The 21,995-nt window shown below is 47.9% G+C and overlaps 1 protein-coding gene across 1 annotated transcript in view; it reads right to left on the bottom strand.

The window, feature by feature from the left end:
- Galnt15 (polypeptide N-acetylgalactosaminyltransferase 15) overlaps positions 1–21,995 on the bottom strand; it is a 46,811-nt gene that overhangs the window by 22,863 nt on the left and 1,953 nt on the right. The window contains exons 2-3 of the mRNA XM_005387449.2: positions 6,137–6,303; positions 2,368–2,572 (exon numbers count right to left, since the gene is read on the bottom strand). Coding sequence (XP_005387506.1) covers positions 2,368–2,572; positions 6,137–6,303 — 372 coding nt within the window. The remainder of the gene's footprint in view (positions 1–2,367; positions 2,573–6,136; positions 6,304–21,995) is intronic.

Below are 21,995 nucleotides of genomic sequence, written 5' to 3'. Positions count from 1 at the left end.
TCCCTGAAGGCTTCTCAGGGAGCTGCATGTATTTATGGCCAAGGACACTGACTTTCCTTCTGCCCGGAGCAAGGAGTCCTCAGATCTGTGAAACTGTTCCAAAGTGAGAAGCAGACATGAGACATTCCCTGCAGTGCTTCCACATATGTCCCACCTCTGGGGTGGAAGGTGCGGGTGACTGAGTGTTTCTTTCTGACCAACTTTCCCAATTTTTAAAAAGAGGTCATAACACAGTAAAAAGAGCATTGGACCGAGAGAGAAAACTCCACTCTGCTACCTGTTATTCTCCACGTGTCCTTGCGTGTCATTGCAACTCTGAGCTTCAGTTTCTTCCCTGTGAGACAGGGAAGCTTGCCTGAGCCACCTCACGGAGCCAGGGCTGGGGGCACTGAAGAATGCATTTGAAAGAAATCTGCCAGGGCTACTCAGAGATAAGACTTAATAACATTAATTGCCAGGTTCCTAAATATGAAGGAAGCGTAGAAGATGGTTCAGCTGCCAGTGGCCAAGTGACCCTGAGGGGGTGAAATCATGAGATAAAACTACCTCCACAGTCTCTGTGAGAGCCGTCCATCTGTGATTCCGGGATGGGAATGAAATGGCGGGTGAGTGAGACCACTGTAGAGTCTGCCTCCAGTGATACACATTCACTTCAGGTGCAAAAAGAAACAAATATGGCACCCTTGTAGAGTTTAATATTTTCTTGTCCTGCGTCGGCTGTATTTGTGCACACGCTCTTTTCTTATGAGATGTGAGCCAAGAGTAGGGAGTAATCTGTCATAGAACTGCTCAAAACAGTGTCTTGGTTTTACCTAGAATTAGAATTCTGACTGTCCTTGAAAATAGAATCATTGGAAAACTGTCAATTTTCTATATGTCATTTGAAATCCCCCTCCATGTGGCATCTATCTTCCATATCTCCAAGATCCCTTCCAATGAAGTTCATGATTTTTTTCTTATGTGTGTGGTCATTTCCAAGTTCAAAAGAGGCAGTAAACCTTTACCCATGGGTAGAAGTGCAAGGACAGATGTCGTATGGCTGTGTTTTTGCATCAGTCCCACCTGGCTGGACAACATCCATCATTTACTGAGGTCCCACTCTGTGATAGGCCTACCTGAGTCACAAGGGCTGTGCCTGAGGTGGGCTAAGGTGGGCAGCCGCCAGGTCTTGGCTTTCTGAAGTGAGGTATTCAGACTGAAGGTAATAGTTGACAGTACATGTTCAGGGAAATTTGTGGGTTGAGCAAGGAAATAGGAAAGAAAATGACCATCATAACAGGAAAAGGAGAAAAATGGTCAAAAAAAAATTTAAACTACAGATGTACAGTACAGTCCTCTCCAGCCTGGCTTTAGGTGGAAAATCAGAAATTTCCTACAGTCGCCTGTTATGGTTCTAATGTAATATAATGTCTTTGTATCTGGAAACTGGTTTAAAGAAGTGTATCTGATTGCCAAGTTGACAAGGGATGGATTGTTAACGGTTGATACATTGTGTCAAGTTGTGGAGTCTAGAGGTTTGGCTAAATGACTCAGCAGAGAACCAGGGTGCTTACTTTGCATACATCCTGAGCCTGTGGAAGAGGAGGGCATGGAGATTATGTGAGTGCTACAAGCCCCCTGGGTGGGCATAGGCTATTTACAGTGTAAGGGAGGGAAAAAAGCTGCTTGCCGCCATTCCTCCCTTTGGCTCTGGCAGCTTTGCTATTCTGCCTCCATGAACGGTTGCCCTCTGCCATGTGCCACTCTGCCTCAGAGCCAGCCAAGCATGGACTGAAACCTCCACAAACTGTAAGCTGAATAATCTTTCCTTCCTTAATTTTGGGTGTTGGGTATTTTGTCTCAGCAATGAGAGAAAAGTAACTAAGACAACACCAGAGAAGCAAAGAATGCTGGTTTTAGGTAAAACATCAGTGGTCATGGAATCGAATGCTTCCTTTTGATGGATCAATAAATCTATGACATAGGCTAGCTTAAAACCCCCATCCCTATGTTGTTATGATCTTAATTAAAATTACTGACAAAAGCCAAGGGCAATGATGACATGGTACAGGGTTGCACTTCGATGCAACTTAATAGGATTTCAAATATTTGTAACTTTGTAGAAACAGTTCTTCAGACCCCATTTCTACATCTATGATAGAAAAGATGGATGGACAGGAAGACTCATAACTTCCCTTCCAACTGTAATTCCCTGGGTTTCTTACATGGCGTCTGAAAACCCCAAAGTAGCAAATCAGACCTTAAGGGTGGAGATCCTGGCACTTTTTTGAGCTGTGGAGACTCTTCTGCTGTGTGAGTGGCTGAACCTACAAACTATTTCTCCCAGTCCCATCCCTTGCTCTGCTGACCGTGGGAGAGGAGAGTTACCTGTCACCAGCTATTCTGCTGAGGAGGGGCTCCAGCCAGCCGGGGTGGCACTCGCAGTGGGTGTCCATGAAGACCAGCACATCCCCTGTGGCCCTGGTGGCACCCAGCATCCGGGCCCCGATGGCACCCAGCCTCTTAGTGCTCCTGAGCAACTTCACACCCTCCAGCTGGGCCACATATTCGCTGAGAGCAGACTTGAGTTGTCCTGGAATTGACAGGGCTTTGGTCAGTGGGGTCACAGGTGCCATAGCCAATGCAATTATGATGACTGTCACTGGGATCACTGTATTAGAACCCATGGTGAGCACGAGGGTCCTAGAAACCCAAGTGCATTATTATAGTATGGTTGTTGCGCAGAGGTAAGATGCTTCCTTTGCTTAGACAGGTCATGACACTGTCTGCTAGAACTCAGGAGGGATTGTGTGCAGAGAACTTGGAGAAGCTAGAGCTTGCTCAGCCCCTAAGAGTATCGTATGCTCCTGAATCCCTGTGTCAAGGTCTGCTTCTGGGAAACCCAAGCTAAAACAGTGGCCAAGGAAGTTAAAGGCAGAGGGGGCATTAAATTTGGCAGCTGGAAAGTCCATGAGGCACTGGCTGAAGAGATCGCATGCAGTGGTAGGCTGAGTCTGCAGGGAAAGGCTGGCAGGCAGGAAGGGGGAGGATGAAAAGCTGAGACTAAGAGTCTGTACAATGCTTTAGGAAGACTGGTTCCGGGGGAAAGGGCAATGAAGGATCTGAAGACGGTGATGGGAAGAATGAGAAACACTTGTTAGGTCCTGTGCACAAAATAGGAAAAACCTAACTCTGTGTGTGTGTGTGTACATGCACACGTGTGCTCCTCCTTGTACACAGCCGTGGCACTCACATGCCAACAGGAACAAGCCAGTAGGATGGAAGGAATAATGCATCCACAGAGAAGTCCAGGCTTCCACAGATCCTCAGAAATGGGGAGCCCCAGCCCACCAAGATCTCCCCAAGGGTGAGGATTGTACTTCACGTATTTCTGCTACTCCAACCCCAAGTACAGGGCCTGGCTGCAGCCAGCACTCAGTATATGTGTGTTGAGCACAAAGAGTGAGGATTTTCCCCAGGGTCCCAGCCCAAAGGCAGTCTTGACTGTGAACACATGTGGCTGGGTTGCTTTGAGAGCTGGATGTTTAGGCAGGTGCCGGGGGTTGGGGCAGAGGGCTGCCAGCCTCACCCAGGAGCCCCCACCAGATTCCTGGGCCTCCTTCCCTGAGAGCTTCCTTCTGACCATCACAGGCTTTCCACGGGGGAAACAATATCTAGAGCAGTGGATGCGGGATCTGCACTTTCTTGGCTACATGGATCCCCAGTCTCTTGGCTGTCACATCTCTCAGGGGTAAAGTGTACTGCTTTTCTACTTTACAGTAATTACTTTTCCACCTAAGTTGTCAGTCCCAGTCCACTCCCTAGACAGGACTCTCTATTAGTCAAGCAATTAAAATTTCTGAATCTGCACATCTGAGAACCACCCTATATGAGTCTACTGAATTGAACACAGTTAATCACCTTCTCCAAAGGAGAAATATTCTCCCTTCCACTTCTCTGACAGAACTTTGATTCTGTTCAGGGTGGCTCAAAGTACCCACCTCCCAAGACTCTCTTTCTGTTGGCAGATTCTCTGGTAGAAAGCTAATAAATGAGAGGATTCTGGGAAACTCTTGTTTTAACTGATATTTTTCCTCTCAACAACAAATTTAACTGGCCTCTGCCTATCTGCTCTCATTCTTTTCCTGGAGGAGTCTGTATGCCATGCCCAGAGGTCGAGCAGCCCCACTGTGATTATGAGGTCAAAACTATGTGATAAACATGGCTAGTTGAAAAACAGAGGATCTGGGTCTCTGATGCTGTGTGGAGCTGCCGTACCAGTCCAGTACTGCCAACCTACAGGCTTCCGGGAGAGATCAAGAAAGAACTTCCAGACTGTAATGGTGGCTTGACCTTGGAAGCATGTAAGACCACATGACTTGGGGTAGAGTGGTCAGAAGAAGCCGGTATTATCCTAGATCCATTCCTCCCAGAGAGGAGCAATAGTAATGAATTCCATTTGTCAGTCTCTCACGGGCTGGGCATCTTATGCATTTTCTCATTCAACAATCCAGTGTGGAAGTTATTACTAAGACAAATAGCCTGAAGCTCACTGAGATGACCGCCACACTGTGAGGACCACAGCCGGGAGCAGCTTGGGGTGGCTCGAGGCACCTTGTGGCAGCTTTGTGCATCTCAGTTTCTCTCATGTGCAAAGTTCTCTCATGTGCAAAGAGGTTGGCGGGCTCTGCACTCAGGGTGCCTGGGAGGAGTAGATGGGAACACTGTTGTCTGAGCTCTGGGTCTGAGAGAAGTAACCTGGGGATAAACAGAGCCAGTGCCATCCCTAGCTGTGGGAAAGGCCTTGTACCCTAATGTCAGCAGGAAATGTGGGGCTAGCCTAAGGGTGAAGGGCACAGGAGAGCTGGACAGGAGGCAGCAGCTTAGCTGCTGGGCCTGGGATCCAGATATCCCCTGGCAGGACCAGAGGGACCTGAGGATATCGGAGGCACCTCACTTTCTGTAAAGCTATTCTACTTTCTGCACTCCTGAGGGACGCTGGCGGGTAGGGACCACAGGTGCGCATCAGCCGCAGGGTTTGCTGTATCTCTGGGCATTTATCACAGCCAGCCCAGCCCAGCCCAGTTACTGTTATCCATCCTGCCTAATATGTAGCCTTGTGTGCCTCAGGACCCCCAGGCACTTCCAGAGCCTTCGCTAGTCTGACTTTTGGCCATGGCCAGGCTGATTAAACTCCCAACCGGAGAACTTTAAAAAGAACAAATGAAAGTCTTTCCTTATCCTAGCCCATCCTTTGTTGTGCACATTAGAAATGTGCTTTGTAGAGCTCGAAAATGCTCAGCTTCCCTGTGAGTATTTGCATTTTCCCACAAAGCCAGAGGAGGCCTCTGTAAGTCACTTAGTTGAGCCAGAAATGTAGGACGTGGGTTCCAAGCCAAAAAATCGGGCAGTGGTTCTCAAAGTGTGGGCCATAGGCCCATAGCACTAACACTAGCTGTGTTTGTTAATAATGCAAAGCTTAGGCCCAACCTCAGACTCCAGAATCTCTGGACTCGCCCAGGAATCAGTGTTTTAACAAGACCTCCATATGATTCTGAGGCAGCTAAGGTTGAGAACCATTGACCTGCAGGTCAGGCAGTGGAGTTCTCTGTCTCCTCTTTCACCTTGGGGTGTTCCTGTAGTGAGTTCCTGTCAGAGGAAGCAGATTCGACACTCTAGGTTCAGGGCTAGCCCTGGTCACCTCTCTCCCCTGGGCTGTTTTCCTCATCTGGACAATAGGTGGGTTGTTCTAAACAACAAATTGTAAAGTGCTTTGCCGTGGGTCCAGGAGGCAATGAACACTCAGAAAATGGTCACCCTCTTGTGCTGGGCAGTGTCTTGGGAGAGACTCACTGGCCTGTGTGGAAGCTGGGGCCTGAGAGAGCCCCAGCAGGATTAGACTGAAGAGACTCTCCACAGGACCCTCCTGCCATCTTCTTGCATGGCTTCCTCCCTTTCTCTGCCTTGCTTCCCCCACTGCCTTACTGGTTTCCCATGGATGCTTTTGTTAATAAGTTACGTGCACATGGTGCTCATTTGGAGGTCTGCATCCGGGAACCTTTCCTCAGATAGGTTCCAAACCCTCATTTTAGCACAGGTCTGACAACTGGAGGGGCCTAGGCCCACCCTAGGGAGCCTGAAAGACGCCCATAGCTACCTTGCTGGCTGAGGTCATCCACAAGGACAATTTCCTTCAGGAAGGCCCTGGGCGCTGTGTTAAGGATGCTGTGTACTGTCCTCAGGAGGGTGGACCAGTCCTCGTCATGGAAACAGAGGATGACGCTGGCAGTGGGCAGGCTGTCCTCCAGCTGCTGCTGAAGACACCTGCAGGGAAGAGAACCAGGGAGCTGTGAGGAGAGGGCTGCGAGAAGCACTTAGCACCCTCTAACTTGTCCCACAGGCGGAGGGGCTGCTCCAATTGCTCCAATCCAGAAGCTCTTCTTAAAAATTCCATGTAAAGAAACCCCTGCATGCCCTACAGGAGTGCCATCCACTAGCTCCTTCCCCTCAGATCTCTAGAGCTCCTTTGCCATGTGCACCCCACACCCTGCTTGTTGCAGTTGAGGGGCACCGCACACCAGCACTACTCTCAGCAAACAACGGTCCTCATCTATAAAAAGAAAACAAACCAACATCATAAAGCTACTGTGAGGCTTGAGTAGGATCATGCACAGTGTTAAATATCTATGAACACTAATCATCAGTTCAAAGGCAGGACGGCAATTTATTTGTTTGTGTATTCCCACCACCTGGCACACAACAAACGTTAGCCTATTATTATTACTGAAGAAGGGACAAAGGTTAAACGTGTAGTGTCAACAACATATTAGACCCCTTTGTACATATTACTGCATGTTCACCCTATGAGAAATCTGTGGGTTGGGCTACCTAACCCCATTTCCAGATGAAGAAACTGAGGCTCAGAAAGGAGGCAAGACTCACTGAAGAGTGGTTTAGCTGGATATTCAACCTTCAGTGCCTTCCAGCGCTTTCTGTTCAGCTGACCTGGGACTGGATACTTGGGGCGGCAGTGCATGGTGCTGCCCACCAGCGGCCCTCTGAGCCTCTCTGCCTCCCTCTTTTTTTTGGGTGGGTAGGATGCTTGGCATTGGCTTTGCTTCAGGTTTGTAGAGAGCCTGAGTGAGTCTGCTATGCTGACTGAAGTGTAACAACAACCTCCTAGGCAGAGAGGTTTCACAGGGTGCCTTCCTAAAATGTGTTTTCACAGCACTTCTTTCTGGGTCATACCTACCATGGGACATAGAAATAAGTGTATCTCGAGACTCCAGACTTGCAGTACTTAAAGGCATTTATAGATAGGTAGAACAGGTGGACTGAGGCTAGCCAGTGTCCGTCATGCTGCTCACTGGCTGAGAACCTTCTGCCTGGTGCCGTCCTCTCCAGGGCTGAGGACTCTCAAGGCACAGGAGACCTGAGGTGACTCTCGAGAAGAGTCCTGTGTAGAGGGGACAGTAATTCCTAGAGGATTAAAAGGCACATGCATACAGCTTGTAAACTAGCTAATTATTTTCTTAGTTAATGTATTTATAGACTGTTTCTTTCCATAAAGGACTTGACGTCTCTCATAAGAATTATAAAAACAACAATAAAACAATAACAAGAAGGAGGAAAATTCAGGAGACAGGAAATACCAGTAAGTGTAGAAAGTCAACATTTGGAGAAACCATCCATATACAGGACAATATGGCCAAGGTATTTCTAGACTGAATTTCAAATTTTATTCTGAGATTCTTGATAGCTATTGTAAAATGGGAGGTTTATTCTCACTATCAGAATTATCACTATCAGAGAAGTTACATATCAGGTTGCTTTTAAAGATATTTTGTCTTTTAACTTACAAATTTTCATTTTAAAATAGTTAATTACTCACAAGAGTGGTAATAGTCCTAAAAAATTGTCACACCCTTCACCCTATCCTCTCCCAATGACAATGTTTTATGTACCGTCAGGCATGAACAAAACATTGTGGAATTTGATATGGTTCAATGTCATTGATTCAAATATAGATCTGAGTTGGATTTTACTAGGTTTTATATCTCACACTAATTTTTTAAAGATATTGCTATGGATTTTAGAAAGAAGTCCCTAAGTGGATGACGGGTCCTTAGAACCATGCTTAAGACAAAATTATGAACTTTCCCAGTCTGAAATCAAAACATGTCTTTGGGGGCTGGGGATTTAGCTCAGCGGCACAGCGCCTGCCTGGCAAGAGCAAGGTCGTGAGTTCGACTCCTGGTACCAGAAAAAGAAAACAAACAAACAAACAAAAAATGTGTCTAAAGTGGAACCAGCTTTTCTGTAAAGCTTTAGGAAGATGAGTGGGAGCCCCTACAACATGACACTCTCTGCAGATTGCCTTGCTACCCGCATCTGCCTCTCTGACTGTCCCGGCTTCTCTCCCCATGCCCTCCTGAGCTTCCCGCTCCAGTCCACCAGACTTTCAGAATCTCTGCTCTGTCCTTAGAGATGCATGGCATTGCTCACAAGCAGGTTCAGAGAGTCCTTTGTGCAGTCTCCATTTCCTTCATGGCTGTGGGGGATGGCAAGTCCAGGGGGCCTGGGACTGAGACTGGTAACTTGTGTCAGCAAATTTAGTGGGTATGAAAAAAACCTACCTTATTACTTGGGTATCTGTTCTCTAAGATGGGAAATGAGTTTGGGGATAGAGAAGCCTACATTTGGAATCCTTGTGGGGCCATTTATAGAGTATCACCTTGCCCGTTCTCAGGGCTGACCCCTTTATCAATTTCATTCCATAGACTGCGAGACTCAGAGATAAGACAAGCACGTGTGTGTCCTTAGAGTAAAGTGGTCAAAAGGTCTTGAACTTTGGAATCTGACATATTTGAATTTTCACTGTGCTGCTTCCCAACTTCCCTTTGGGAAGTTTATATAATACAAGTTTCCTCATTTGAAAAATAAGGATATCGCTATTTATCATTTGGGCCTGTAGTGAGAATCAAGGAATAATAATGAGCACCCACAGAGAGTGCCCATTTTCTTGCCATCTTGAAAAAGGTAAGATGCAATTAACATGAATATAGTACCCACGATCATCTTGGTACACGAGCACCAACTTTAAACAGCTGTAGCACGGGATCCCTGCTGATCTACTTTCACATTTGGTTTTCCTCCTGTGCACACTAGGAATCCCAGCCGTGGCTGTGTCAGAGCTTTTGTGAGGAATAAGCCTGACAAAGTGCTTAGCACAGTACCTGGCACGTAGTAGGGACTCACTCCTTAAATAAAAAATTCTCATTCAAACTGTAGCTCTGTAAAACCAGACTTCTTGGACATCCCCCAGAGATAGGAGAGCATCCTGCTTGGCTGAACAGCTGGTGACGAGGACACACAGCTTCTCTTCAGCCACTTGAAACTTTCTCTGCAGAGGAGGAGTCTGGCCCGGTAGTTCAGGTGGTGGATGCTGGAACTCTGCCGCTTACCGGCTGTGCAATGATCTGGCCAAGTCACTTAGCTTGTGGGTACCTTGGCTTCCCCTGGATGGGAAGAACACTCCCTTTTTAGGGTCACTTGTAAAGGTAAAATGGCCTTTATAAAGCATTAGGAAAAGCACTGTGTTTGCTGTCATTAGTAGACAAATAGACCATTACTATAAGGCTCTACCAGACTTGAAATTTGGTGTTCTTTGTTGTCTCGGGTCCCTATCTGGTAGATGCAAAATCAGGACAGCAAGTATCTCAAAGAGCATTTCATGGACTCCTGTCGGACCTGAATTTGCTGGGACTTATGATGAGATATAACTGTGTTTTCTCTTCACAGTGAGAGAGAAGCTGGTGCTGACGATTGGCGCATGGCCGGGACAAACCTCACAGGGTGCGGGCTTTTCAGGACCAGCGGTGCTCTTGAAGGCTCCTAGGAAGCAGAGGGGAGGAAGATGCCCACACCGTGGAGGTGGCTCTCCTGCAGCAACTCAGGGACAACCCTCCCCCTCTCCCAGGCAGGAAGCTCATACAGCCTTCAGACATACAGACTGCTGTGGGCCACCTCTCCAGGCAAAGGAGTCACCGGTAAACCAGAGCTGAACACAGCCATGGATGAACAGGTGTTATTAGGGGAGGACCAGGGCAGGCTTGGAGTGAGCTGGGCCTGCAGCTATGAGAAAGCTTGTTACCCTCAACACAGCTCTTCAGTGCACAACTAAACACTATAAACAGAAGGCTGGCAAGGCCTTGCGTCTCACGGCCCACTAGATGCTCTTAAGAGGAGCCAGTAGCCAGGAACTGATTACTTATTTTGGAAGGCATAGCAACTGGGAGCAGGGCCCTGTGTGGTGGGGGCCGTGCAGCTCCCAGACACTCAGAAGAGATGAATCCTGAATGCATATTCAGGCTCCTGGTTGTACCACAGGGATGGGCTCCAACAGCCTCTGTGCAGCATAGAGCTGCCTGGGGTGCGCAAATAGGATAACCCCTGTCGGCCCATGGGGTCGGATGGCAACAGCGTAGGGAAGTAGGCTGTGACATTATGGTTACCGTGAGCGCAGGCAAATCCCAACTCCATTCACCGGGCTCCCAAGCTGGGTTAGTTTAGGCGCTCACAGGAGGAGGGTATACGTCAATTGGGGAGGAGACCAAGCTTGCGCTATGGGGTTCAAATCCTGGATCTGTCTTTATGTGCTCTGAGCAAGGGATATAAACTCCTGAGAACCATCCTCCCTTTCAACAATTTCCAGAGCCACAGGCCCAGTTTTGTCTTTGGTAAAATGAATTCTAATTTATTGTTATTCCTAAACATGCAGTTTACTTCACCTGAGTCTCCTCATCTGTGAAATAGCGTTATTGGAAGGATCAACTAAGTTAATGCATGTGCAGTACTTAGCTCAGTGTCCTGTTAATAGTAAGCAATCAGCAAATTGTTAGTTACTGCTTTTTACAAGCCTCTCCGGGCCTCACCTTACTCAGGTACACAGTGAGGATAATAGGCAGAGTTAATTTAGAGGGCTATATAAAGATTCCACAAGCAGAGACCTATGGAATATACTGTGTGCGTTGCCTGCAGGAGGCTTCCAACAGATGGAAGCTATTGATCTTGCAAAGCTCTGTGTGTGCTGGTTGACTTCTGCTGTGGTCTAAACCTGCCTCCTGATTGTCCTTTGACACAGCAGAGGAACTGGTCAGGTGTTCTGGGAATCACTGTAGAACTTTCCCCTGCTGTCTCCCATTTGGTCCTCACCCCCACTGTGCTGTTGTACTGCCCAACCCTAGCAGGTGTAATACCATGCCACAGAGAATACCATGCCGCAGCGCCTGCTGAGATTGTACAACATGGCTATAATGTCCACCACATAGGATCACAGGCAAAGGATGCCAAGAGACTAGAGCTTACGTGGATTCCCAGTTCGACCTAATCTCTCTAGAATCCTGACCTGACAGTGAAAATGTCTTTATCATTCAGGCAGCCATGGGGAGCAGAGGCCTCTAAGCTCCTGGCTCACATGTGTGGCTTCGGTGCTTTCCATTTTATTTTGTTAAATGTTTATCCTGGCCAATCCCACCTTGGCACTTGAGTCCCTTTTCCAGGTGTGGAGGGAGCACAAACTCACATGTCTGCAGGGCTGGCAGGGAGCCAAGGAGACAGCTACTCAGGTAGAGCAGGGGCCACAGCGGAGCAGAAACCACATGGCCCACCCGAAGGAGCAGCTGATGTCACCAGGCAGGAATTCTGCCCCATTTTGCCAGGTCTTCTTGGTTTTCAGAAAAGCTTCATTTTTTATGTGAAATCCTATGGTTTTAAAATGTTGGTCACAAATCCAATTTTTTTTTAAAATGGTACAGCCAAAGAAACGTGTGTGACAGGTTGTGATTTGTGGCTATGTTCTGTGACATCTGACAACTTCTCCTGACCACCCCTAGGGTGAGATGCCTCTTTCAGCACGGGCAATGTTTTGCCCTCAGCACTTCCTTCTCCCTTTGAGACTTGGTGTGTTAATACCCAGCACCCTCTACCCTAAGTTCCAAGGTTGGCAACACTGAGATGTGCGTTCTACTCTGTCTCTGTGAATCCCCAGCAGGCCTCAGCAGCTGACACAACCGGCTTAAAAATACACCATGTATTGCCTGCCTACCATCCTCTGCTCCACCTTCCCAGCTTTACCAGTGTTTCCTAGGGTTCCTGCAAAACAAATCCTTGTTTCAGGGTCTGCTTAACCCAACTGAGAGAGTCCCTGATATCGTGAAGTTTATACCTCATTAATCCCTATTCAACAACTGTAGTGAGCATCTGAAGGAGACAGTCAGGAGAAAGGACGTGAAATCAAAGCCAAGGCTGGAAGGTCATAGTCAAGAGACCTGGCTGGCCATGGCCTTCCTGGCAGATGTCATAGCGTCTGCTAAGGTGCAGTGTTGCAGGGGCTTGGCAAGTTCCAGAAACTGAAGGAAAGACATCCTAAAATATCTTCTTTACTTTGACTAACAATTACAATAATAGCAATTGTCTATTTCATGACAAATCTTTTCTTTTTTTCTTTTTTTTTTTTTGACAAATCTTTTCTAAACCACTTTCAGTTCTTTGCAGGAATAAGGTAAGTAGGTCAGCAAACACATAAGCAAGAAGTGGTGATCCACGCAAGAAGCCTTGGAACAAGGAAGTCACTTCAGCTCTCAGCACCTCAGATTCTAAGGGTTGAGCGGGCTGTAATTCCTGCTATACCTACACCACAGCATTGCTGGGCAAAGCAGTGAGACAGTAGATAGCAAAGGCTTTGGATTTTGTAAGCAATGCCCCCAAGTGACCATATAACCTATGCAAAGTCTCCAGAGAGAAATGCATGCAGCTATTCTTAAATACTGGGGCTATATTTATTGTGCTTCAACTAGATATTTGGTGAATAGTGTACTATCTCATTTTGTACGTGTGGCACAAATGTCCAAAGCCCACCCCTGACCTCACTGGCTCATCTGAGTGGCAACAAGAGGAGAGGGCTTTGGAATCAAATCCATCCAGGTTTGAATTCTGGCTTTGTTGTTTACATTCCTGCTTAGCCAACATAGGATGCTGATGCTTTCTCTGGCCCAGGATGTGACCTGGATTATAAGGCAAGATCCTGGCCCCAAAGACCATTTCCATGCATGTAACTTTGCATTTTCACATTCCAAGATCAGCGGAGCCTGAGGTCTTGGTCTGTACACAGATGCACACCCTCCCTCTCTCCATGCTGCTCCAGGACCCCCTACGAACTTGGGAAATGCATTTGGAAGACGCTTTGGAAAAGATGAGTCACAGCACTGCAACAGATGGCCTGGCTGTAGCATTAATGCTCCTGCACTTCCCCTCGCCTGGCCAGAGTACAAAGGTTTCTCCTGGCTTTTCTAAAGCCATTTTAGGGTTCTGATTCCTAACCCCCACCACATTGGCAGAGGTTCCCCACTCTGGTGGGCTTCTGGGTCTCAGTCTTGATCCTACAGATGGAATAACCTGGTGGCTTGTTTATACCCACCAGTACACTCATGCACCTTCTCACTTGTTAATGACTGTTACATGAATATTTGTTCAATGAAGGAAGGAAGATACCATTCCTGTTCTCAAGGGTATATAGGCTGGTTGTCAATATTAACAAAAAAGTAACAGTGCAGAACCAGTTTCCTCATTATGAGAAAATGAGAGTGTTGCGTCCAGTTTGTCTGTAGTTGCTGGGGCTCACCTTGGGAGCACCAACTTCCAGACCAGGTGTGGGAAGGGGAGGGTGGGACACAGCCCGGACATGAGCCCTTAGAGGGGTGGAAACAGAGGTCACAGGTGAGACAGGAGTATAGCAAGGGCCAGAGTTCATAGCTAAGGCTGTTGCTGCCAGTCTGCTATTCACCAGTAGAGGACACAGGCCGCGAGAGGGGTGTGCAGCCCCTCCCCTTTGTGGGGGTTCTCTGATAGGTCACAGTTTCCTCGAAAGGGTTGGCCTGGTCTGACCCTGGCTTCTAGTTCATTTGGTTCCATAGATAGCCACCAAATGACTGCCAGGGACAGCCACCGAGGAAGAGTCTGCGAGCAACAGCTCCACCTGGCAGGGCCAGCCTTCCCCAAAGAGTGACCAGGTGCGCCTTTCAGTTCCTCTGTCTCGAGACATAGAGCAGGGGGCCACAGCTGAGGCAGTGACCTAAAGGTGGGGCAGCAGAAGCCAAGAGGTGGCTGGGTGCCCCTCTGCTGTGTACCTGAACCACCAGGGTCTTGTTATATGCAAGCGAACATCCCGCAGGTCTGGGGCGGGACCTGCAGGTGTGCATTTCTAGGGAAGTCCCAGGTGCTGCCAGCTCCCAACCACAGCATGAGTAGAGAGCGGTGCTGAGTAATAGCAAGACGGGGCTAGGTAAGTTTACACAGGGCAGAATGCTGGGACAGGTGCCAGGATGCTTGTCCTGATGGATGTCAGGAAGGCCCTAGAAATAGCTGGATGGTGAGTCTCTTGCCTGTCTGTCTCTTGTAGTCTTGCCTTACTGTTCCCCCTCTTTCCCTCCCTCCCTCCCTTTCTCTTTCTTTCTTTCCTTTGTAAGCTTGCATAACCTAATAAGCTCAGTAACTTGAACATCTCTTTCACCTAAAAGGGCCTTAATCAGTGCTTCTCAGCCCAGCTGCTCATTAGAATCACCTAGAGAGTGAGTCCTGTCTAATTGGTCTAGGGTGGGGCCTGGGTATGGTAACTTGTAGAACTCTAGTTGATCCTAATGGGCCACCATACTGTGAACAATTGGCCTTATGGTGATTCTTGAACTTTAACATGGATATAAGCCACATAGGGATTATATGAAATTACAGATTTTTCATCTAGTGGGTATCTGTGAGGCCTGAGATTCTGAGGGCCAAACTTTGGTACTGGGGCGAATAATATCAATTTTCCCAGGAACTAAAAAAAGACAAGGTGCAAGTTGACAGCTGTAACCTGACCCCCAAGGCTGGGTTTGTCTAGAAGCACAGAGACCCTCCCACACTGACTACCACGAGTCCGTCTGTCAGCCCTGTCTATACCACAAGCTCGCCGAGACATAATGAATCCAAAGGAGGGAGGCTATGGCTACTATCTCTTGAGGGCTGAAAGCTTAGTGCTTGTGGATTCCTTTTATGACCTGGCTAGACCCCAGAAGCATCACTCACGCTGATCATGTCACAGCTGTGTCCTTAAAATGATTTTTTTTTCCTCTACTGGTCTGAGGGCCTTGTACATGCTGAGTACTCTATCACTGAGCTGCAGTCACCAGACTTTTTTTGAGACAGGGTTTCACTCAGGTGTTCAGGCTGCCCTCAGCCTCCCTGTAGGCAGGAGCCATTGCATCCAGATGTTCCCTCTTTTCTTTTTTTTTAAATAAGTGCGTGTAGATGGGGAGAGCTGAATGGGGTTCTAGCCAGGGTCCCAACCTCAGCCTATTTTTGTTCTTGCTCCTTCCTCACTGCATAACAGATTGATAGCCCATCCTCTTCAATTTATTGATAACCTGTCAACTGCCTCTTCTTTCTTTCCTGGGCCACCAGAGACCAAGAGGGTGCAGGAGTCAGTGGGGACAACTCACTGCTTGGTGGCACAGGCTTGGGAGGGCACTGAAAGGGCCTCTGGATTGCAACCCAGCTTTCTGCTTGACAGCAAAACTGCTGCCCAACAGGTGCCCCCGCCCCTGCATGGCCTGTCAGATGGAGAAGGAAGGAAGGGGAAGGGATCCTTGCCAGCCTTCCTTACTGACTGTGAAGGGCCACCCACTACCTGGTGCTTGGGGGAAAGGTTTCTTTTTGTGGTACTAAAGACTGAAACCAGGGCCTCTGAACTGAGCTACATCCCTAGCATTTATAAATTTAAAAAAAAATTTTAAAACAGCTTCTTGCTAAATTGCTCTGCCTGAGCTCAAACTTTTGATCCTTCTGACTCAGCCACCCCGACTGCCAGGATTACAAGTGTGCACCATCACACCCAGAGTAGTGGATTGACTAGTAGTCAACTTGTAACACTGAGCTGAACTGAATCAGCGTCGCTGGGTGAGGAAGGCCCACCTGAGGACTGCTGCCAATAGCATAAAAGGAGAACTGGAGGGGAATATGGTGCTGTTGATTCTCCTGGAGGAGCTTGTCATGCTGACTTTCTTGATATGAACTCAGCTGCTCACATTGTCAGAGGAGCTGGAGAATTTGCTGTCACCAAGGATGGCTGTAGTTTTTTCAAGAAGCTCTGGTCCTTGCCTTGAACACTGTTTCCTGGCTCCAGTGCAGATCCCTCAGCCTGCTGGCACAGATCCTTCATCCCACTGGTGCAGACTTTCTAGCTTCCACCACTGACCATTGGGTCTTCCTAGTGCAGACTTGCATGAGACAATGTCGTGGGCTCTAGGCCTCCAGCTGGACTCATGGAGGACACTGCCATGGGCTCTAGGTCTTCAGCTGGATTCATGCAGGATTTTACTGTGGGATCCAGGCTTTCAGCTGGATTCTTTGATTTTTTTTGTTTATTGTTTTTTTTTTTTCCAGTACCAGGAATCGAACTCACGACCTCGCAATTGCCAGGCAGGTGCTGTGCCGCTGAGCTAAATCCCCAGCCCCTCAGCTTGATTCTTTGGATCTCTAGTGTGTGGACAAATCTCCTGTAGGCTTTTGTACTTGACTCTTTAGGTGAATGTTATAAAGTAATCCTATAAATTATGTGTCCTGTACTAAATCTATTCCCTTGCAAACCCTAACTGCAACAACTGCTTTGGGCGTGACAGCTGAAGCAAAGATTATTTTTGTGGTATGCTTTTGTGTTTACATTGTACTTTAAAACTCTCGATGCCCCGACTTAACCTAAACCAATCAAATAAGCAGGTTGATGTCTGAGTACTTTTTAAGACATTTTGGATAATCAATGTGCTGCCAAGTTTGTGAAGATATAGCAGCTACTGGGGACAGAAAAACACTCTTGAGTCACAGAAAGGATAGCCATGTGCTGTCACAGCTCTACCTTCTCCCTCTCTCTCCAACTCACTCTTAGCCACTTCACTGAAGAATATACGAGCCACTTCTGCATGGACTTTTTTTTTTTTGGTTTTTCTCCGGTACCGGGAACCGAACTCACGACCTTGCGTTTGCCAGGCAAGCGCTTTTGCCGCTGAGCTAAATCCCCAGCCCCTGCATGGACTTTAAAAAGGAGGAATTATCACGTTTTATCTCATTTTCTCTACAACTCTGTGCAAGGGTGTTATTATCATCCTACTTACAATTGTGGAAACAGCCTCAGAGAGGTCGAGTGCTGTGCATAAGGTCACCCAGTAAGAGGTAGTTCTAGGAATTAACTGCAGGTCCACTGATGTATGAGCATATAAATTAGTCACAGTCATGAGTACCTAAACCAGGGAAACATGAGCTGGACCCATGTTTAATGCGAATTATAAGTTGATGGGAGCAGGCACCAAACAGCTGGCTAAAATACTTGGGGTCACCAGGGAGATCATGTCCCTTTCTGCTCCCTTCTATTCTCTGAGTCCAGTACCACTTCTGTGCGGGAACCTTCCTATATTTGACCACCTCATCACTCACATTTAATACTAGTAGTTCCCCAAACTCTCAGGCATCCACTTTTATTTTCTATATTTTAGTTTATTTTAATTTATTTTATGGTTTTTGAGACAGGGTCTCACTTTGTAGTTCAGGCCAGCCTTGAACTAACTATGTAGCCCAGGCTGGACTCGAAGCTGAGGTAGTCCTCTTGCCTCAGCCTCCTGAGTGCTGGGATTATAGGTGTGCACCATTGCACATACCCTACAATTAACTTTTAAAAATTCAGTTGACTGGGCTCCAACTATGAGGTTAAGGCAGGGGACCAGGGCATGGCACAATTGACTGGGGAAGTAGCCATGACTTTCTGATTACAAAATCCCAGGACAGATGAGTCGAACAGTTCCCAGAACTCTGCCTCTGGTCTTCTTGTGAGAACTCAAGCAGCTTGGCAGGACAAGCTAGAGCTGCTGTCAGCCTGAGGACAGTCCTCAGTGAGTTCTCTGCTGCTCTGTTCTCTCCCAGTAGCCTGTTCTCATCTTGTGCAGTGTACTTATTTTCCTACTTTTACTTGGCCCAATCTCATTCTGTAGAGCCTGTTTCTTTTCCTATCTTTAATAAATGTAAAACTGTGCAACTTTTTGCCCTTGTCTTGACCAAGTCTTTGTGTAGGACAGAAAGAATCTAGAAACTATCTCTAGATGGAGACTCCAGCACCCCAAAACCCAGTCACAGGGAGGTCTCAAGGAGGGGATCTGAATGTCATGTTTTTAATGCAGTGTGGAGGAACTATATGTCCACATCTGTTGAGACCCAGTGGTGTGGCCCCTTGGTGCTCAAATTTGGGTCTGTGATCCAGCAGTGTAGGTCCCAGCTGGGAACCCAGCACCTCAGGCTGCACCCTGACCTGCAGAATCAGACTTTCCATGGTGACAAGGTGCTCCAGTGGTTCACACCTATGTTACAGTTTGAGGGGCCCTGCTCCGGCCCATCTATTTAGGAGAGAGATGTGCCTTAGAGTGGCAACAACCCAAGCACTGAGAGCTTATAGAAATGCAAATGTGTGGCCCAGCCTGGACCTGCCAAACAGAAGCTATTGGGGTGGCAGCCAGGAATGCATATTCTAACAAGCTCTCGAGGAGCTCTGATGAATAGCAAAGTTGGGGGGGCCTCTGCCCTGGACATTAGGGTACAAGACACTGGCACACTCGGAACCTCTTTGATCCTAAGAATCCACTGCCCTACACTGGGTGATCAAACGAGAGCTGGGCCTTGATGAACTTTAAAAACTGTCAGAGCTGCACCAGGCTAATCGGGCAAGGCTAGTTCCTCGCCGCCCCTTCTGTTGACAGCAGTTTTGCAGGGCTGCGTTAACCTTATGCTTCAGTTCGTGGCTCTGTCATAGGCCCCTCTCTTTATTTCGTCTGTGTATTCTAGTCCACTTGTGTCCCCTCGCCATAGCAAGCCATCCCAGGGAGGCTGAGCTGTCCTGTAAAGAACGGATTGATTAGAGCCCGTGGGTTCCATCTCTCCTGCAGATGCTGAGCCATAGACATCTTCCTGTGTCTTCCTTGTTCCCCTCAGCAGAAGATTTTTGAGCTCTCCCTTCACTACTGAGCATATTCCAGTTGTTTCCATCTCAGGCTTCATGTTTCCAGCTCCTCCAGCCCCTGTGATGAGACCCCAGCTGGCCCCAATGCCTCTGTACCGGAGGGTGCTCAGGGAAGCAGCCCCCTGTGTGTCTCTCCATGAACCTGTGTGTTTCCCCACTTCAAGGCAGAAAAACTCGAAAGGTGTCCAGCTCTTGTGACCTGTCCAACGCTTGGTCTGTGAGGTAGCAGACTTAGGAATTCCTGCATGATGATCCAAAGTGTGATTTTAAAGTCAGACACCAGCCCCTTCACCTTTCTGTGCCTTGGTTTGCTCATTTATAAAAACAGATCTAGTTTATAGGTTCGTTTTGAAGATTACACTAATGAAAACCACTTAGCACAATCTCTAATACACAGTAAGTACGCTGTAAATGCCCACTATAATTTGACTTCTTTCCTGAGACTGTCTTTTGACGGTGTTTACAGTGATGATTTTCTTTGCTGGTCTCGCATTATTGGTACCTTTCCTCACACGTCCGCTACTCCAAATGCCATCTAGCATGATGCTGGAGATAGCAGGGAAGACATGGGGCCTGGGCAAGGGGGAATGGACCGAGGCCAGGACTGGTGTGGGGTTGGTGAAGGAACTGGGGCCAGAGAGGCTTGTCGGGGTTGGAGTCAAGGACGACTCGCAAGCAGTTCAGGGGCAAATGATAGGGTGGGGTACACTACGCAGGAGGCAGAGGCCCCAAATGTTCTACTGTCTGGCCAGCCCTGGTGGAAAAGCAGGGCCTGCACACAGTAGGTGTGCAATGTCTTGTACTTCATCTGGTCTTAAAAGAAACGGGAAGAGGAGAGCATTGTCACTTAAGAAGGGGAGTTGAGTTGCTGCCTGACATTGTTCCTTGTGTATTCAGGCGCTGAGTGGGGGAGGGAAGGACTCGCCAGGGGCTGCACAGGCTGCACGCACCAGCAGAGGGCGCCACACACCTCTGCACAGAGCTGCGGCTGTGAGAAGCCGGGCAAGTTGAGGGTGGAGAGTCCAACTGCACCTCCTGCCTGGGATTGAGGGCTTTCCTGACTTCAGGGACTGTGAGTGCTAAAACAGGGAAAGTGCCAGCCAATCGGAGGCGAGTTGCTTACCCTGGCAGGAAGAAGCAATCACTGAAGCGGTACATACACACACATACACACATACATGCTCACATCAAACACGTGGCACCAAGTGCACCTGCCTGCACTACACATCACACACATGCACATCACATCACACACACGCACATCACACATTCATGCACATCCTATCGCCAACATAATACATGCAACACGCTTGCACATATACCTGTGCTCTACTTGCCTTACACAGTTATAACATATGTGCAACATGCAACACTATTACAGCAAATATAGATGCAAAAATGTATCACACAAACATGAAAAACAAGCACTCCATCCCAACAGTGCATGTGCACATCACAGCAAATGCACAACACACACAATTTATGTAGAACACTGTACATGCATTACACCCATGCACACCGCACACACGGTGCATGCACACCTGTGCACAAAACACATTCGTCCACTTTGTCCCATATACACAATACATCTCTGCCCTTCATACATAATAGCACACTTGAGTATGTACACATGTACCACTCACAGTGTAACAAACATGCAAACACACATCACATAAACATAGGCAAGCCAAATGCCACATCACAACATGCATGCAAACATACACACAATCCATGGACACATTGCCAAAATATACAATACATATTATTGTACATGAACATTCATGTGCACACAAGAACACATCAGACAGATCATATTTGGGTATATCACTCCACATATATAACGTATGTATCAAACAAAAAACCACCACACAATGCACTATACATATATACTACACACATGTGCAATGTTCCTTTAATATATACACATCACAATGCACAGCACATACACAACACATGCCTGCAGACACACACATACAATGGACCCACAAATCCACACAGGCATAGCACCCTTGCTCGATGCATAGAATAGTCACACACGCACACTGCTTTGGTAGCCAAAAACTCTCTTGTTTGATGTGATGTTTCTTATCTGCAAAATGAAGATATTCAATCTTGCTTTAAGTGAGTGGAAAAATATGTTTCACTTAGCCATCATTTCTGTTCTGTCTTCTAGGCACTGGGGTGTATAGTACAAATTCTGTGCCAACCTTCTCTGGGCTCACAGCATGGCAGGGAAAGCAGGCAATGGACGAGTGAACATATCTGTGGCCATTTGGCTCCAGTTGTACTGACTGCTGTGAGTTCAGACTCCAGGGTGGGGAAGAGACTGTGGCACGGAAAGCATCAGAATTCCCGGAAAGAGCTTTGCGAGCCAAGGCCTGTGGTGAGGAGCGGGGTGGGGGTGAGGGTGAAGGGCATGCGAAACCAGGGCACACGGCAGGGAGCTCGTTCCTCGTGCTCACCCTGCATTTGCACCCCCTCAGTGTGGGTGACTGAGCGGTCAGGCTGAGAGGGACCAGATCACGAACCCGAGGTTTACGCGGCCCTGCCCACAGCTGCTGCTCTTGCGTCCGGGGTAGAGGATGTGTTTGCTTTCCAGGAAACGCTCTGGGCTCTGGGAAGAGCTGTGTGTTACAGGGAAGGACCCTGTCCACCCAAACTACTAGCTGCAGTGCTCCTGGATGCTGGTAAGCACTCCCTCACCGGACACTGGGTAAGCGAGGGTGGGGCTGTAAAGGATGGGCCTGCCATCTCCTTGGACGCAGGCCTGCATGTCATGCATATTTCCCAGCTTCCCTTCTGGAGCCGGGGCCACTCTGCCAGGCTAAGCTACAGTCAGCACCACAATGTACCTCTTGAGCACTGGAAACTCCTCCCTTAGTCTCGCTGACTGGGGGTTTAGGCAGACTGGAACATAATGCCT

This window comes from Chinchilla lanigera, unplaced genomic scaffold (genome assembly GCF_000276665.1).
Source record: "Chinchilla lanigera isolate Chin_1 unplaced genomic scaffold, ChiLan1.0 scaffold00029, whole genome shotgun sequence".
NCBI classification, from domain to species: Eukaryota; Metazoa; Chordata; class Mammalia; order Rodentia; family Chinchillidae; genus Chinchilla; species Chinchilla lanigera.
Note: the sequence above shows the minus strand (reverse complement) of the source record. Positions and strands in the feature narration are given on the sequence as shown.